Here is a 19,766-nt window from a genome sequence, read left to right as displayed (position 1 = left end):
ACGAGTGCAGGCCTATGCAAGAGTCTAATGGATCAGGGGCAATTAATTTGTGAATCTTTTCGTTCAATCCGGAAACTTGTCTAATTCGGAAAAGAAACTCAGACCCTTGCGATTCCGCTTTGAGCAAGTTTTACTGTAGTAGCCCTGTGGCCTCTCATTAGAAACTGAGTAACCATCGCCATCTTGCTTACCGTCTATGACAGAGTCCAACGTAATGCATCTTCCCCTCACCACGGAAGCTGGTTTATGTGTACAACTTCATCAGTTGAGTTCATTGCTAACCTAGCCTTTATCTCCTTATTCGAAATACCTCCTAACTCCTGCACAGCAGAGTTGGTCTGAAAACAGACCGGTGTAAAGTAGTCAGGAGATCGGAGCGGTCAGGTAGCAGTGTGCATTTGATCGGCATCCAGTGTTGGTGTGTGACGTTGAAGTGAAGTGTCGATTTCACCGCTTTCAAAAGGTGATCAGCGTTCGTGTCTGGATGACCAAGCCTGTGGCGAGAATGCAGTCGTACGATGGGTCAAGGCGTTTTGTGCAGGTCGGCTGTCCGGAAATTATCCGTAAAGGTTGATCTCAGTCATCAAACGATGTGGCACAGACTGATGAAATGTTTTAACATGAGGAAAATTGCGCCCCGTTGGGTTCCACAGAAATGGCACCGACATCCACCTGCACAGATACCGCAACGAAGGAGCGTATTGTTGACGAGACATGGGCATGAGTCTACGAGCCTGAATTAAAGTGGCGACAGGGTGAAGCTTATGCTGATTGTGGTATACGACTATGAGGATGTGCTGTGACTACTACTGCCGAATATCTGAAGCGACATCCACGTTTATCGCCCTATCTTGCCGCACTGTGACTTGGACCTGTTTCCCAAGTTGACGAGGGCACTTCGTCGCTGTCATCAAGAGAGGTCCCGAGACTTTGTGGATGACTAAACTGAAGGAATGTAATGCATTAGTTCATTACGTATTGGCACTACTGTCCGGGAGCTGCAAACTCAGCATCTTGGGAGAATACACTTCAAATTATCTACTTGTTCTAGCTTTTTTATGCCCAATCTGAAATTCATTTCTCTTGAATTTCTTACTTACCAACATCAATTTAGTCATAGAATACTTATTTTCAAGTTCCAGGACTGCAGGCTTTCAGCACAATCAAGTCATCGGCATAGGCCAGACCGCCTACTACATTTCCACCTAACTGATCTATGTAAGCTGTGAACAACATCCTTGTCTCATGCCTCGAATTACCCTGAACCAAGAACTCACTGCAGCCACATTATCAACATAAATGCCTTTGATTGTTTTTAATAACCTACCATTAATCCCATAATCCCCCAGTAGGGTTGACATATTTCCCCTGATTCCTCCATCTTTCCTTTTTTAGATCTACGAAATATAAGTGTAACTGTCTATTCCCCGAAGAGAATTTTTCAATTACCTGGTGCATACTGAAAATCTGATCCTGACAGCCCCTCTGTCGTCTAAACCTGAAACCACACTGGTTACTCTCAACCATTGATCATACCCTCTCAGTGAACATGCTGCCTGGTAAACTGATCAACAAGATACTTTGATTGTTGTTCCAATCTTACAACCTGCATTAACAGGCTGCCATAAATGACATATTACAAAGGTATAAACACAGAATTACATAATTTCAAAAGTTCTTGTCTGTGATGACATCATGTGACTCAGGAGCCTGTCCTCCATGGGTAGCTGGAACTGCTTCCATGTCTAAGCTATTTTATCCCTGCTTTTCCTGCTGCTTTGTGAGAATGGAGTTTTTTTTACTATCCTTTCTACTTCCTCAAACATAATTTCTCTGATATCGTTTTCGTCCTCCCTGTGAACTTGGTTGTTCGTGATGTCAACAGAAGAGAACACTTTCAAAATATTCCTTCCACCTAAATAATAATACGAAGAAGAACTGGGCGAGTACCAAGCTGGATTTCGGAAAGGCAGATCATGCGCTGAGCAGATTTTTAATCTCAAGAACATCATAAAGTACAAGATGCTGGGACGAAGCAAATATGTTGTAGTCTTCGTGGATTTTAAGAAGGCCTACGATTCGGTAGATAGAGAGACGTTATTCAGAATACTGGAAGAATTTGGTGTGGACAGTAAAACAAGGAATATCATCAAACAGACACTTACCAACACCAAGTCAAAGGTCAAGTTCATGGGTGAAATATCGGAGTCCTTTGAAGTCAAGACTGGTGTGAGACAAGGGGATGGACTCTCACCAATTCTCTTTAACTGTTTCTTGGAAAAGGTGATAAGGAAGTGGAAACAAGGAATCCCAGACAAAGAAGCATTCCGTATTGGAAGAGGGGCAGGTGCTATACGGATAGACTGCCTGGCATATGCTGATGATATCGCAGTCTTTGCCAGTGACATAGAAATAGAAAAGAAAAGAGCGGAACAACTCCATAGCATAGCAGAAATGACTGGACTGCAAATATCATACAGTAAGACTGAATTTATGACCAACATCAAAGAGGCTCCCCAAATGTTAAAGTTGAAAGAGGGGAAAGTAAAAAGAGTAAAGAGCTTCAAGTATCTTGGAGAAATAGTTCAAGAGAATGGATCAGAGAATCTAGCTCTGATAGAACGAGCGAGAAAAATGGAAACAGCGTATCAGCTCACTAGAGACACCTACAACAAGAAAGCTTTGTCATATGGAGCCAAATTAAGACATCTGGACACAGTCATCAGACCTGAATGCTTATACACAGCAGAAACCTTGGACATGATTGGAAAGGGAGATCTAGAGAACATTAGAAAGAAAGAGAGGAAAATGCTCCGGAAGATCTTGGGCCCGAAAATGAAAGGTGGGGAGAGGAGACTTAGACCCAACAAAGAACTATACCAGAAGACAGAGGAAGTCGTTGTATTGATGAAAAAGCGAAGGCTTCAATTTTATGGACATCTACAGAGAATGGACACCAACCGACTGACAAAAAGGATTTTCAGCTTCTTCAGCCTAAGGAAGACGGAACCAAAATGGTTTCGGGAAGTAAGGACCGACCTGGCCAGGTTAGGAGTAGGAAAAGAGGACGTACTGGACAGAAACAAATTTAGACAAAATGCGAAGGAGTTCAAGGGTTTCCAGGGGACTGGGGAAGAACTTGTGAAGAAGAAGAAGAAGAAGAAGAAGAGAACCTACACAGAAGAACAGAAGAAAGAAGTCAGTGCAAGGATGAAGAAGTACTGGCAGAATGTGAAGTCAGGACTGGTGAAAAATAACGTAAAGACTGTAAAACGTGGTCCATAGATGGCCGGAACGATAATAAATAAATAAATAATAATAATACCCGTGTGGGGATTTACCGGTTACCTCCATCGGGCGCGTCCCATTGGAATTGGGGAAGCTCACTGGCTCTGCCGCTAACAACCCTAGTTGTAAAAGGATGGGTACCCGTCCAAAGCAAAGTCAAGTCAAAAAGCATGATGGTACAACATTTCAAGAAACATACCCCAGGGGGTAAATCTTCGGATAAATCCCTCGTCGTGAACGCCACGGCGCACGAGTCTTGTTCGGATTCTGGGGGAGACTCGACATCATGTAAGAGACAAGTCGGAGAGTATCGGTGTACCACGAAGAGTCAAAAACTCAGGCCAAAATCTAAAACCTTTCTAGCAACTTTCAACATAAATTCACTTACACAAACTGGCAAGCTGAAAACCCTCACCAAAGCTCTTCACGAAAATCAGATATCCATAATGGCCCTACAGGAAACAAGGTACCCAGATGAAGAGATTTTTGAATCCGAAGGCTACCGATTTTTCAAGAGCAAGCGCAAAGAGGAATCCTCAATGGAGCTGTGATGCTTGGAACCGCGTTTGCTGTTAGAACCTGTGAATGACCGATTGTCTATACTCACAATTAAATGCGCAAACAAAACCTACGCCCTAGTTAACGCACATGCTCCTACAAATGATAAGAACAAGTCTGATCCAGATGAAGTCGATAATTTCTGGGACCTACTGGATGAAAAATTAAACAAAATCCCCAAACACCATGTCAAGCTTCTTTTGGGTGACTTCAATGTCCAACTACGTCGTGAACAGAAGTACAAGAAAGTTATAGGAAATTACCCTGCTCACAAAGAACCAATCCCAACAGCAAAAGACTGGTGTCCATTTGCGAAAATCACAACCTGCAGGTCATGTCGACCCACTTTCGCCATCTACCCAGAAAGCAATGACTTGGCGTTCTCCAGTCCAAGCTCTCGGAGAGTTCCAAAATGATCATGTTGCAATCTCCAGGAGAAACAGCCCTGCTTACTCTCTATTGTTTGGACATCTTCACTTATCATAACCACGTACTTCTGACTAATTTACTTGTCAAGTAGATTTTCTACCTTTATTCGTTTCCAAACAGATTTCACTTTCTCTTCCCTAGGCCTAGAGATACTTAGTTGCAGATGAAATGGTGGTTCGTATCATGGAAAAATCCTGCGAACATCTGCACGTTCCTAACAGATTTTCTGAATTCAATGTCAGTTAAGATATAGTTATTATGGATCTGGTGCCCCTACTGTCCCATGTATAGCGGTGAATAACCTTACGCTTGAAGATTGTACGGTATTTGCCACTCCTATTCCCATACTTAGCATGTGCTTTCCATTCCTGTTAGCTTCCATATCTTCCCCACATTCAGCCATCACCTTTTTGTATCCTTCAGTTCCATTTCAACTCTTGCATTGAAATCATCCATTAGCACTGTTTACCCTGATTATGATGTCACTCAGTGCTTCATAAAACTGTCAACTTCATCCTCATCTGCATCCTGACCTGGCGAATACACAAACACATTTCTCGTCTTAATTCCTCCAACTGCTAAAACTACCCACATTTATGAGTCTAACAGAAACTGTGTTGGTGCAATAATATTCCTGATTAACAGTCCTTCCCTTTTTAGCACCTCTTAAACACATCCAGTTCTACTTTTTCTCTTCCATAAGCCCCATGAAATATGTTGGTGTCTGGACTGTCAGATGGAAGTGGGACTCTTACCCCATAGGTCCATGGCTTACTTAAAATGTTCTGAGCATATTTGGAAGCAGAATGCTACGCTAGTTACAGAGTGAGAATCTCTCCTCTTAATGGGTTAGGGAGTACATGTCCAAGATGTCCACTCCTTTTCCACAGCAACTGGTATCCTGATTCTCGGTCACAGAGCACACCTCAAATCATATTTCTATCTGTCATGCCATCCCTGAGTGGAGGAACTTGGCTGTTAGCAGTTGGATCTGTTCAGATTTACCTCAACCTGCAAGTTCTTGTAAGTGAGGATTGAAACTCTTTATTTATTCAGATATTTTTATTACTCAATGTAACTGACTACATATTGACTTTAAAATGACAACATAATGAAGCATCATTTAAGAGAAGACAGAAGACAGGAAATAATTACATAAAAATAACTTAGTAAATACACGTTTCTGTAACCTGGGCAGGGAGGCCTTGGTTAGGATTTTTTATACAAGTCAGCAACGCCCTTGTTACACCAGTAAAAAAATATGACATATCGTGAAAAAACAGGTCTCGTAATGGGTTCCACTACTGAGGCTCCAGGAGTATGAAATTCACCACTCCCATCAAGATTTTTGTGATTTTGGAATTTTGAAATTGTGACAAGTTGCCTGCAATGCATTTTCGACAGTCACATATTCTGTAACATAAAGAACATTCTCCCAGTTTTGAAATGTGTACTTGTACTGTCTGTTTTGTGAGTTATCAGTCCATAGACTGATACGCTGCTCTACCCCGCTTATGTTTCCCTCAAAAACATCCTGGGTGTCTTAAGATGTGCATTGTCAAATTTAGCCAAGTTATTTTCTTAAGAAATGTCTTCCTTGCTAATGCTAGGAGAGAAGTCGCTGGCAAAGACTGAGGAATGGTCTCTTCCCGACAGAAACCATCAAACAAAATTCCACTACATTCCTTTATGATAAATGAAAAAATGTTTCTAAGATGCTTGAAGAACTTGAAATACATGAACATTCCTCCTGTTTAAAAATCTTGAATCTGCTAAAGTCTAGTGGATATGTTGCTATATTGGCACCAGTGATCTGGTTCTGAAGCAAGTACTGCACAAAAAATCTCTCTCTTCAGTTTATATTTTATTATTACATAATTTCTGTTTCTAGTTTCATGCAATTTGTATCACTAGAAGCCTGTTCGTTGCAGAAAGGGGTTGAAGCTTTCTAGGAAAAAGAAAAGGATAGGATTTCCCCTTCATGTCACCATCTGCTGATGAGAACACCAACCACGAAGAACACCTATTACAGCTTCGAGGTGTTCGCTCTCAAAATCTTTGCGACTTTTGTCAGTCGATTTTACCCACTTCCTTGTCCCACAGCTGCAAGTGACGAATGAGAGAGGAAGTCCACAACTTGTGACCATTGCTATGTTGCCAAGCTTCTTTCAACATATGGAAAAGTAGTATAACACACAAAGCAACTCAAACACTTGTCATGCCATCTATGCTAATAAAACATGGAAGATAATGCCTGAGGAGAACGATCGAGAACACTTTAACAGGTACCGAATTATTCCTCACCAGTTATATCATTTCTTGGTGATCTTAACAATATCACCTTTCCACCAATTGTTTGCACCAGCTCTCATTTGGCAATCTAGTCTTGAAAAATTCTGCTGACCATACTGACTAGTGTGTAACTTGCGTCCTTGACCCCAACACAGCCCCATTTATTATGGAGTACATCAGAACTGTTTGAGAGCTCAAAGTAATCAAGGCTTTGCCACTGAACTGTCCTGATGTTCTGTCACTGACAGATGTACTGGTGACTGTCGAATTGCTATGCAGTGATATACAAGGTCCCGCTGAAATATCAGATTATTTTGGGCCATCGAAGTTTCCGCTTCTCCACAATGTGAGCTGGCATTCTATGGACTTTATTTCACTGTTTTCAGTGGGTTTTCGACACCATACATAGCTAGTACATAGTTCTCTTGTGTGTAATGTGTTTTTGGTGTGATTTCAGATCTGAAGAAGAGCAGCTTGTCATGTCTGTCGTGCGAGAACGTGCCAATGATCGAGGATTTACTGGTTCCAGCGAGTGACACCAGCAGTAAAAAGCATCATGTAAGGAAGTGTGCTAGTTATCTTTATTAACAGAGGATACTGTTCATTTCCCTTCTTAATGCTCTCTCCTTGTGTTTTCAGAGATGTGAACATTGCCAGCGAGATGTCCCTGGTACAGTCCCTCTGCTCCACAAACTGTACTCCAATAAATTGTACGCGAGCTACGTCCTACTTACTGGTGAGTTCCTTATACTGCCCACAAAGCTTGGTAGTGTCATATAGAAACAATCGTGCCACTGCTGCCCAAGTATTGAATTGCTATGCAGTGATATACTAGGTCCCACTGAAATATCAGATTATTTTGCAATGCTGCTGAGAGAAGACCCCTAGGGTAGGAACAAGCCAACTTGACCAAGCGTCTGTTCACAGATTATTTAAGAAATACGCGACCAGTTGTACAGGAAGGAATCTAAAGTAGGACTTTTCAGTTTTGAGATTTTTGTGGTTCTAAAGTTGGCAAAGTTAACACTGCTTCTAGGTGCAGCTGCCATTAAGAAAACTACGTTTTAATTTATTTTCTCACTAATTACTGCTGTGACATTTTAATTGCCAACTTTGGGTCTCTTTCTGTGCAACGGGTCAAGTGACAGTGTTCCTACTGTGAAGTTGTGGGTTATCAACTTTTGAGAAATGGCCAACTGTTAGATTTCTTAAAAACACTGAACATCTGTGTCAAGCATTAGAATGTCCAATCGCTTGTTAGGACTACATACAGATTTGAATATTCATGCGTAAGCGAACACAACATGCCATGTTATGTGAATGCTCTGGACAATTAATCTGACCAGGTTCTAATGACAGAAGAAGCAAATTTCCACCTAACTGGTGATTTCAGTTCTCAGAATTGTTGTTACTGGGCACCACAGAATCCCAGGGAGATTGATCTGTTTTAGGCGTTGTCTGTTGCAGTTTGGTTCATATGGTTTTCAAAGACAAAGCTGGCAAATTGATGTGTAAATTCAATGTTATATGCAAACATGCTCCATTCACTTTTAAAACAACATGATATCGAAACCCAGACTGTCTGGTTCCTCTCACACGGCAGGAATTTCCATGGCTATACTGCGAGAAATTTTCAGATGGGAAGATCTGCAAGATTATCCAATCTGTGTGTGTGTAACTTCTTCTGAAGGTACCTTAAGTCACAGGTATATGAAAATAAACCACGGACTATAGGAGACTTTAAGAAAAACATAAGGTTACACTGGAATTAATTTCACCCATCACATTACATCAAACGATGGAGAGCTTGCGTGAGTCCAATGAACACATCTAATACAATGAGTGTTGAGATACAGAGTAATTCACCCATTGAACTGCAATTTTTCTTGAAAATAAATATACATTGATTGCGCTTTAATCTGGCTTAAAAGAGAACACTTTTGCTACAGCAAGTTAACACACTGAAACACAGTTCACATTCTAACAATAGTTCAACACAGTGTGGTAGATCTTAAAACACTCTTCTACATGCAGTGCCACCTTACACTTATCACATTCACCCCTGTTCTTTCCTCTGCAGTCATAGCAGACCTCGCACCTGCTTGCTGTTGCTGTTATTTTGACAGAGAAGTGACTGCAATGTTTTCCTTGTAACCTCACTGGTGGACATCCTGCACTGGGCCGGCCTTTGGTTGGATACACCCTCCGCAACATCACCCCTGAAACTGGAAAAGCTGGGCCTCTTTTTTTTTCAAGATTCAGCATGTGATGAATTACTTCAGCCTTTCCTGGATTCTCGCCTAATCTTCTTTTTTTTTTTTTTTTTTTGCTAGTTGCTTTACGTCGCACCGACACAAATACGTCTTATGGCGACGATGGGACAGGGAAGGGCTAGAAGTGGGAAGGAAGCGGCCGTGGCCTTAATTAAGGTACAGTCCCAGCATTTGCCTGGTGTGAAAATGGGAAACCACGGAAAACCATTTTCAGGGCTGCCAACAGTGGGGTTCGAACCTACTATCTCCCGAATACTGGATACTGGCCGCACTTAAGCGACTGCAGCTATCGAGCTCGGTACCTAATCTTCTTGCTACCACAGAGTTCAGTTCTCCTTCTATAATACACCACATATTATTTGGTACACTTTCAGTCTTCTAGGTTATACACACGCCCACCTGCGTCCCCGTCTTCATTTTCTTCAATAATGTCATCTAATTCTTCAGAATTACTAATGCCAACGTCACTCGAAGGTAATTCAGTATCACATTCATCGGAAAAACCGTCACTGACATCGCTTTCCTCCAAAAAACGTAATATTCAAGCTTCATCCGACTCGGCCATGACGTTGACTTAACTTTCACGAAAGTTTTACGCGGCAATTTACTCAATCATATTTAGACACTTTGGCGGCGAAATACTAGCTGAAGGGTAAAGATAGCTGAAATATGATTACCAACATCTCGTAGACATGTTGGGATTGCAAAGAAATATCGATATGTATCCGTGGAAACCTCAACAAAGCAGTAAAGAGGGTGGATGGAAATTTCCGTCATTGCATTTATGGGAACCCGCGGACAGTGACGGAGCAATGGGTTAAATCCATCACGATTTAGAAATGTGCACTTTATTGTAATCCATCATGCACATTGTTTACAACATACCAGTAAATGTTCCAGTAAAACGATTCTGAAATGTGTTGTTTATGCCCTATTTCGTGGCATGAATGAACCCAGGAATGTCATGAACTGGGGCCAAACTATGTCTCACACGCTGTTTAAAACAGAAACAAATCCTGGATATCGTTACTATAATTTAATTGGGTCTCCAGCCATGCCGCAATTGCTATAGCTCGAGAGCAGGGCCATAGACAACTTTGACGGGCCCACCGCACCCCCCTCTTCCTCCCGCTCGACAAAAAGTGCCCCAGGCAAGAAAATTGTGTTGGCCTAAATCGTGATGGATTTAACCCATTGCTTTGCAAATGACGGAAATTTCCGTCATTGTCCGCGGGTTCCCATAAATGCAATGACGGAAACACAATTACTTTCATCTCTTAATTGGCCTCCCTTACAAAGAAGGCAAGTGATTGTTTTGTAAATTTCTTATCCATTTTCTAAAGTTGAACCTTAAATCTAACATTTCTAAAAGCTGAAGTGAAGATTTTTAACTTCTTATTATATCTTGTTTTTGAATAAATACTGAGAATGATTTTTTCAATTGTCTTAAAAATTATTCCTTGTTTTACTCCAATATTCAGCACATTAACAAAGTCTTTATATAGGTATACTGGACTAGTTCTTTATAATATGTACATTAAATTAAATTTGACTAAATTCTGCTCTGCTCTATCTAAAAGGTTTGTATAATCTAACGTTCTTTATTATTTCACGAGGACTTGCAAGGTGAGGCTTGCATTTAATGTGGAGCCTACATGGAATGGCAAGGTAACTTCTTTTCTAAATAAAATGAAAGTAATATTCAGTAGGTATTTGAGATAAAATCTATTAGCATACAGTACAGTGTAAACTGGCTTCAACTTATCTGATCCCTAAATAAAAAGGCTTTACTGGTAGGCCTAGTAATATATTAAAAAGAAAGTAGAATAGATTATTACTCGACTAAAGATAAATATGATTTAACTTCCGGCTTGATGTTATACTATTACCATTAATCAAATCAAAAACAAACAGTTAAAAAACTGTAACAAGTAAGCTTACTACACGAACGCGACCACTCGACTAGAAAATTAAGATCAAAAACTAACATTGTTACAACAATAAAGGAAGGAGACAAACGTAGGAGGAGTAGTTACTCAGGCAGCTCAAAAACCTGTAGACAACAACAGTGCCGGTTCTTCAGAGCAATGTAAAACCTACTCTATATTACAAATATGAGAATATAAAGATAACTGCTAATAAATTACAAGTGTGATCAGACATTTTTGGTGGCTGATTTCATTTACTTTTCATTCTCTTCATTTAGATACTTTTTAGCCAACTATGGCCCGCGACGGAGGGCCAGGCCCCAGAAAACCGGTCTGTCTGTGGCCCTGCCCGAGAGGTTTTAAGTCATAAATTACTGGTTTACTTGGTAACTTTTACCCCTGCATACTCTGCTACGATGATGATGATGATGCTTGTTGTTTAGTTCTAGTTGCTTTACGTCGCACTGACACAGACAGGTCTTCTGGCGACGATGGGAGAGGAAAGGCCTCTGAGTTGGAAAGAAGCGGACTTAATTAAAGTACAACCCCAACATTTGATTAAGTTCCATTACGATTCATCCGTATTGAACTGTGATTACAATAGTATTTAAATATTTTATTATTAAGGTCCAAACTGTACAATGTTAAAATAGCCTTTAAAACTTTTTTTTTTCTAGTGGCTTAACATCTCACCAACACAGATAGGTCTTATGGAGACTATTTTAAAAACTATGAATAATTATGCAACAATCTTACACAACTCTACTTCTATTAATAAGACTAATAGTTTTTCAAAATCAGGAGTATATAGGATAAAATGCAATGCTGTAATTTTTCTTATGTTGGACAGACTGGAAGGAGCTTTAACATAAGATACTTGGAACATATCATTGCCTCAAAAAATGCAATAAATTTTCAGCTGTAGGACAACACATGCACGATTATAATCACAAGTTTACTGACATTAAGCAGGATACGGAAATCCTCAAAGTTGTGAATAAAGGACCCCTTCTTAATATTGCAGAACGCTGCTGTATACATTTGGACCAATATTTTAATCCAAATTACAATCTTAATGACATTTCCGAAAAACTGAATATTCTATTTGACCTACTCATTCATATTTTCAGAAACACAAAATCAAATAGTCAAGGTCCGATTTTTTGTTCTATTTACAGCACTTTACTTAAGCACTCGTCTGTATTCCCGAATCCCTCAGCCCTGCCTTGACCCTTTATTTCCCCTTCACTTCCTTCCTCTCTCCTCTCTGCACCTCCTTCTCAAGGCTTCGTTAAAACCTCACCCACTCCACTCCTCGTTCACACTTCATTTCCAGCTTCGCTCAACTTGTTGCAACACAAGGTGATTCCCATACGACATATGTCATTGATGTATATTCTTCCCCCTAACATAACTCTTTCTATCTTAGCTGTCATTTAACCACGTCAACTGTACAGTCCGCATTGAACTGCGAAATCCAACCGCCTTTAATTACTATTATGTATTTAGACCTCCATGCGCAACAATCATCATCTTTCAAGATTCTTAAAACAGAAGAGCCTTTCTAACATCATGCATCACATTCATGTATACTGAATATATGAATATCTTGAGAGAACAGCGCGACTTCGGCTCAGTTGAACTTTGAATAGAAAGCAGCATATTTAAGGAGCCAGCCTTTATTCAACTTCTACGCATCATCCTTGACCAACAATTTAAGGATCTCTATCATATACAACTTTTTAACGTAGTGCAGCGCATCTCTTGAACCTTACCTTAATTTCTTACATGGTATGTATATTTTAGTTTTATGTCATTGACACTGCACTGGGTCTTAAATTGCTTCAACTTTTAATGGAATTTTATTTTATGTAACCAGTCTTAACTTCAATTCTATGAGTTGGCAAACAATTTTTAAGAGCTTTGTGTCTATACATTATTTATTTTCTTTGATATATTTGTGTTGATTTGCTTTAAGGCTGATGATGACCTACAGTTAGGTCAAAACTAGTCCCTAAACGTAAATGTAATGTAAAACATTGTATAGTTTGTAATGAAAAGGTAGACCTTAAAAATAAAATATTTAAATACTATTATAGCCCCAGCATTTGCCTGTGTGAAAATGGGAAACCACGGAAAACCATCTTCAGGGCTGCTGACCCACTATCTCCCAGATGCAACCTCACAGTCGTGCGCCCCTAAGTGCACAGCTAACTCGCCCGGTTCCTTGTTGTTTAAAGGGGCCTAACATATAAGGTCATTGCCCCTAATGGTACGAGATGGACGGCATGATATGATAATTAAAAGTTTAAAATGTATCCACTGACCAGTGATGAACAATGATTGTCAGTGGATCTAATTCGCAATGCCTTATTTTCAGTAAAATGATAGAGGATGGATTATGGTAGAAATGCAATAGTATATCGTGCATGTTACTATTTAAAAAAAAATACATTAAAATACACAAAGACAAACGAACTAAAACAGAGCCTATTTAATAAAACATTGTAAACAATAATATACAGACTAATAATAAACACATACGATAGAACGGATGACGAGGTCTGTTGACTGTTCATCATCTCTTAAGATGAAGGAGATGGTACACACTCCCCACAGTAAGATGATCGCCGCAAGTACACACTGGAGGGGGTTCTCCTTTCAGTACATATAAGTGCGTTACTATACTGCGGTAGATTCGAAGACGACATAATACCACTGCTCCATATCTTCGTTGTACCTTTTATTGATCTCAGCTTATTTGGAAGTGGTGTGGCCTGTCACTCAATCTCCCAATGGGACAGCTCCATGGCTAAATGGTTAGCGTGCTGGCCTTTGGTCACAGGGTCCCCGGTTCGATTCCTGGCAGGGTCAGGAATTTTAACCGTCATTGGTTAATTTTGCTGGCACGGGGGCTGGGTGTATGTGTCGTCTTCATAATAATTTCATTCCCATCATGACGCGCAGGTCGCCTACGGGAGTCAAATCAAAAGACCTGCACCTGGCGAGCTGAACTTGTCCTCGGACACTCCCAGCACTAAAAGCCATATGCCATTTCATTTCCCAATCGGACATAACCAAATGTCTCAACTGAGAGCGAATATCACTTGCTGGAACCGTGTAAGGCAACGTAACAGCCTCCTTGGCAGCCTTATCAGCTCGTTTCCCTCTACACCCATGTGGCTTGGGAGCCACATAAACATGATTCTGGTGCTGGCATCCGAACACCCGGCCAGCAAGTCCAGGATCCGCTGCACCAGAGGGTGCTAAGGGATACATGTATCAATAGATTGTAATGAGCTCAAGGAGTCTGTACACACCAGAGTGTGCTGGCGCTCATTGGACGGCATGTACCGCAGAGCTTCACAGATAGCATAGAGCTCTGCGATGTACACACTACAGACTTCTGGTAAGGGAAAATTGATACCTGTTATGGTCGACAACGAACGCACAGCCCACTTTCATTTCTGCCCTCGAACCATCTGTGTAAACGACGACTGAATCTGGATACCGGCCAACAACGGACAGGAAGATCCTCCAATAAATCGAGGGATCCGTGTTTTTCTTTGGGCCAATGTACAGACCCAGGATTATTTCAGGTTGTCTTATTGTCCTCGGAGGTATCCCACTTGGTTGTCTGACAAGACAGGATACCCAAGTTCATCAAACAATCTGTGACTGCTATCCAAGCGTATTCCAACTGGCTGTGTTGCTCGAGGATAAGTAGCGTACAGCCGATGGTTTCCATTGTGGAACACACAAGGATAGCTTGGGTGAAGTGGCATCTGTCGCAAATTTGCAGCATAGGAGAGAAGCATTTGCTGACGTCTCAGCTGTAGAGGCAACACACCAGATTCAGCGAGCAGGCTAGCAATGGGGCTTGTAAAGAAGGCTACCGTTGCCAACCTAACCCCACTGTGGTGAATGATATTCAGTTTTGCAAGGGCGCTTTGCCTTTGTGATCCATATGCTGCACTGCCGTAGTCTAACCTGGATAAAATCGTACGAACACTGTACGGTCAGCCCCCCCCCCCAAGTAGTGCTGCTAAGATACTTCTTAGTGCTTTGCACTTTTATTGCACTTTTAACTGCCTCATGTGTGGCCCCCACGATTGTTTGCTATCGAAAAGGAGCCCGAGAAATCTATAAGTGTCAACTACGGGAAGAGAGACATTCCCTAAGAAAAGCTCAGGATGGGAGTGAAGAGTGAGCTTCTGGCAAAAATGTACAACAGGGGTCTTTGTGGTTGAAAATCGAAAGCCATGTTCTAAAGTCTACTGTTCCACTCTCCTAACAGATTGCTGTAATCGTCACTCTGCAACTGCCATATTGTGCGAGCTATAATGCAAAGCAAAATCTTCCACATATAACGACAGTATTACTGCTGAACCAGCAGTAGCAACAATGCCGTGCATACTCTGTTACAACGAGTATCCTTTACCCCATTAATAATAACTACTCGTTGACAAAATATTTACGGAATGGAAAGGCCCATGATTGACTATTTGCGTACTCGCCACAGATGGCATTCAGGCCCACCTAGCCATAGGCAGCACGATGTGGGAAAAAACGTTTCTGATATTTTGCACAAGTCTTGAGATCCTGCCTAAGACTGATCATCACTATTGGTGAGTTCGTCCATTGAACTTAAGGATTTCCATAACATGCGCAAAAAGCAAGGCAGTGACCCTAGCAATGTGGAAAGATACTACATGAATGGTTCTAAAATTAAAACCTGTCATCAAATTGCAATTCATAAGCTATTTATTTCCTTTGTTTAATTTTAATGAATTGTTTTTATAGGATTAGACAGTGATTGAAACAACACGATCAGTTTCTCATTGAATTACTCTATTTCAGTTCATTATCCTCGTTGTTCCTGGACAGTAAATCATGAATGCTTGGAGTTTGCAGACTGTCACATTTGTGCTTAAATATTTTGTTTGTTATATTGTAAGACATTTAGTTTCAGTTTCGACTTCGGTAATCTATAACTGTTAGGTTCCATGAAAAATAACATTTAACAACAGATTACATTTATAATTTTATACTTTTGTTGATCTATCTCAGTTTTATCCTTGGCTTTGACAAAATGAAAGTGGCTGAGGTATGAGTGATGCTAGTAATGCCATTCCTTATGCAGCCAGTCCCTGTTATGAATGGTGTGAAAATGTTACTCATAGGGTCGGTTGGTGCATGCATTTCAGTGGGCTTGACAGACATACGTAATGACAACTTCTGGCTCGGTGAGAAAAGCAGGGGGAGACTACCTCACTCCTCATTTCCCTAGTATGCCTCATCAGTGATGCCTAGGCCATCTATGATAGCTGATGGCAGAGCTGTTAAGGATCTAACCAGCCTTCGGGCTGAGGACTAAACATACAAACAAACAATCAAATTATATTTAATCGTGTCTAATTTTCAGGTATAATCCTTTTTTAATCTTCCCCAAATTTTATTTGCCAGGCTGAATGGCTCAGATGGTTGACGCGCTGGCCTTCCGACCCCAACTTGGCAGGTTCGATCCTGGCTCAGTCCGATGGTATTTGAAGGTACTCAAATACATCAGCTTCTTGTCGGTAGATTTACTGGCATGTAAAAAACTCCTGTGGGACAAAATTTTGGCACCTCGGTGTCTCCGAAAACCGTAAAAGTAGTAGTTACTGGGACGTAAAGCCAATAAGATTATTATTAATTTATTTATTATAAATTAATTTTCACAAACCAAGGAACCTAAGAGTTATAGTTAAATAACGTGAGTCAAGTATCAGTGAAGTGTCTATTTGGCCCTTTCACATCTCCTTTTTGAACACACTGTACATTTTGTGAAACTTTTGATGATGTGTGCTCTTCACAGGGGATCTTCAGAGTAACTGGGAGAGAGTTCTGGAGGCACTGCGGTTGGTGGCCACGTCGGAATCTCACGATCGTCGCCTTTTCCTCTCTACGACAGACACCGAAGGAAACACTCCACTTCTGGTTGCTGGACGCCGTCTGCTCAAGGAAGGGGCCTTCGAGCGTGCCGCGCAAGTCAGCAAGTTGCTCTTGCAGGCAGGCAGCGATCCCGATGCCGTGAACTGCGAAGGTCGCAACTTGCTCTCCTACAGCGTCCATCACATGGACGATAGCGTGGCCCTGACTAGGGTCCTGCTCAATGGTGGAGCGTCTGTATGGCCCGTCGCTGGCGTCCAAAATACGGGATCATCTGAACAGTGTTCTGCGTTCGCCTGGTTTCTTCGGGGCGTGATCCGACGGAGAAGACTGGATGAGCAGTGCGGCCGTACGCTCTGCCTCATATCGGAAGCAATGGGTGAGCATCCAACGCGCATGCACGGCCATGTGATGAGGACAATGTTTCGACATGCCAAGTGCTACAAAGTGCTAGGTCCTGTTTTCTATCAGCTAAAGATTTCTATGATGAGATACTGGACTCAGCCGCTGGCGCTGACTTTCATGTGCCGGCGAACGATACGGGCGGCTATGGGTCACCAGAGGATGCTGTCTAGCGACGTACGGCACCTTGGACTTCCTGCATCGTTGCAGAATTACATTACATTAGAATAGCAAATGAATGTGCTTTTGCATGGACTTGATTGCTGCTGCAAGATGTGAGGACATCTTACAGTCAAAGCCAACACTTAGTACAGTATTCCTTAATTGCTTGCAAGACAAACATTCATGCCAAATGGAATTCACTAGTCCATTCCCATGTAGGATCCATTACGTGTAGTGAAGGTTTTTGCCCTATTTCTTGCAGTACAAACACGCTGTTCCATGGGGAAGATACATATGATGAGCCCATGTTTTCCATGCTAGTGACACGGATATTTTGGTGGCAACAGAGTATTGGGATAATGTTCATACTGAAAACTAGGTTTGTCCGTGGGTTAGGGAAGTGAACCATACTATACAAAGTTGATGACATAAACTTCGGCCACAACAAGATCCTTGACAGTTGAGCAGAGGCAGGGAAGGTCCCGCAAACATTAGTTATGTAAATCTCTGCTGATGAAATCCAGCTTATAAGACACAATTGCACACATGCTTACTAGTTTGTACTCAATAAATTTGTAATAATCTTGTCCCATTTGATGCAAAAGAAATTACTGAAATTATAATATTAATCTTTATGTCTGTTCAAAAGTACCAGGCCTCTCAAGTTTTTCTATATCAATGAATAAAAAGTATCGATAGATTAGTACAAGGTATTGAACATTATGCAGTCTACAACAGCACATTTGTTGTTGTGTTTGAGATACTGGATTAATAATTCATAAAGAATTAACTGTAGAAAAATCATAGGTACAAAGAGATAGAATATTAGTGTGATAATGGCTCACCATCAGCAGCATTGGCTGTACCTCAGTACTGAGAAGATCTTGAGGTGACACAATACAGAACATACCTGTCGTCCAGCATAACTTCGTAATGTAGTTTCTTCTGACCACACCCTCTCCATAGTGGTGATTGTACAACTAGGCAGCCTTCCTCTATTTAACACTATTGAGAGAGAAGAAATGGAAGGGCCATGGAGGATAAAGACTCCCTAGGCCTCGAATGCTCCAATAGGAGTTGACCGAGGGTGGTCAAATAGGAACCTGGCACAACGCCACGACTCAGCGCAGAGGTTGCAAGTAATCAACTTCATTTTCCGTATCAAAATTTAATCACTAAATTTTACAATATTTAAAATTGTTCCACCGTTTTGATACTACCGGGCGAGTTGGCCGTGCGCGTAGAGGCGTGCGGCTGTGAGCTTGCATCCGGGAGATAGTAGGTTCGAATCCCACTATCGGCAGCCCTGAAGATGGTTTTCCGTGGTTTCCCATTTTCACACCAGGCAAATGCTGGAGCTGTACCTTAATTAAGGCCACGGCCGATTCCTTCCAACTCCTAGGCCTTTCCTATCCCATCGTCTCCATAAGACCTATCTGTGTCGGTGCGACGTAAAGCCCCCCCCCCCCCCTGTTTTGATACTCTTTTTGCCTTTTGGCAAATTTATTTGTCAACAGTACATGTTTCGTTCCTTATGTTCCTTACGTTCCTAAATAAGGAACGAAACATGTACTGTTGACAAATAAATTTGCCAAAAGGCAAAAAAAGTATCAAAACGGTGGAAGAATTTTAAATATTGTAAAACTTAGTCAGCACAGAGGTTCCGTGGTCGCCAACCTCAACAGGCAGGGGGAAGGACCTCCTTCTGTTTCAACCGAGGTATTGACCAGCTGGACTTCGCAGGAGGAGTTGCTCAATTTTGAAAAACAATCTCTTGGATGCGTTGTGCCAAAGAGCCACTGGATGAAATTATAATCGCTTATTTATATTTCAGAGTTTGGATGCGACATTCTGCCAACCTTTTTTGTTGCTGGATGACCCAGGATAATACATTTTTGCTTTATGCCGTTTTGTGAGCAGAAGTTTGTAAATGTTTTGCTTTTGAAAATTGTATACTTACTGAAAACTATTTAAAGTAGTATTATGGATAAATCCACCTTATTCATTGTACACGAACAAGAAACATTCTCTTCATCAAATGATAACTGTTATACTTTGACGATGTGTACTGTCAAGGTGGACAAGGTCAATACAGGAATAAATAACACCTACTGTTTTGTGGTCAAGTCTATCAATGTCTGCAACTATTATCTGGGGAAGGCCATGAAATGTGCACTTCAGGCCACTTTGATTGCACGTCAATTAGCATAGGTGGTGTGGACATGATCAAAATGTTCGACTGGCTTTTCCCAATTCTGTACTGGAGCCTTTATGAAATGTTTCCTAAATCATGGCACAATCTTTATCTAGCGGTTTCCAAAAACAGTACATCCATGTCAGCTGTTTCATCTTTATTTTACCCACATAGTTGTGATAATTCCCATAGCACCACTTCTTGTAATTTGACTGTGATTATCACAGTACGTCAGTGTCCCTTTTGACAAGGCAGATTTCAGTTTTTCTTCGTTGAGGATCATTTGAGTTCTCTCTGCCAGCGTTTCAA

General features: G+C 41.2%; 1 protein-coding gene across 1 annotated transcript in view; it reads left to right on the top strand.

Moving 5' to 3' along the window:
- The window catches only part of LOC136885953 (uncharacterized), an 83,191-nt gene extending 65,322 nt beyond the window's left edge, over positions 1–17,869 (top strand). The window contains exons 3-5 of the mRNA XM_067158652.2: positions 7,025–7,125; positions 7,207–7,303; positions 16,626–17,869. Coding sequence (XP_067014753.1) covers positions 7,025–7,125; positions 7,207–7,303; positions 16,626–17,332 — 905 coding nt within the window. The 3' untranslated portion in view covers positions 17,333–17,869. The remainder of the gene's footprint in view (positions 1–7,024; positions 7,126–7,206; positions 7,304–16,625) is intronic.
- The last annotated feature ends 1,897 nt before the right edge of the window (positions 17,870–19,766 follow it).

This window comes from Anabrus simplex, chromosome X (assembly GCF_040414725.1).
Source record: "Anabrus simplex isolate iqAnaSimp1 chromosome X, ASM4041472v1, whole genome shotgun sequence".
Classification (NCBI taxonomy): Eukaryota; Metazoa; Arthropoda; class Insecta; order Orthoptera; family Tettigoniidae; genus Anabrus; species Anabrus simplex.
Note: the sequence above shows the minus strand (reverse complement) of the source record. Positions and strands in the feature narration are given on the sequence as shown.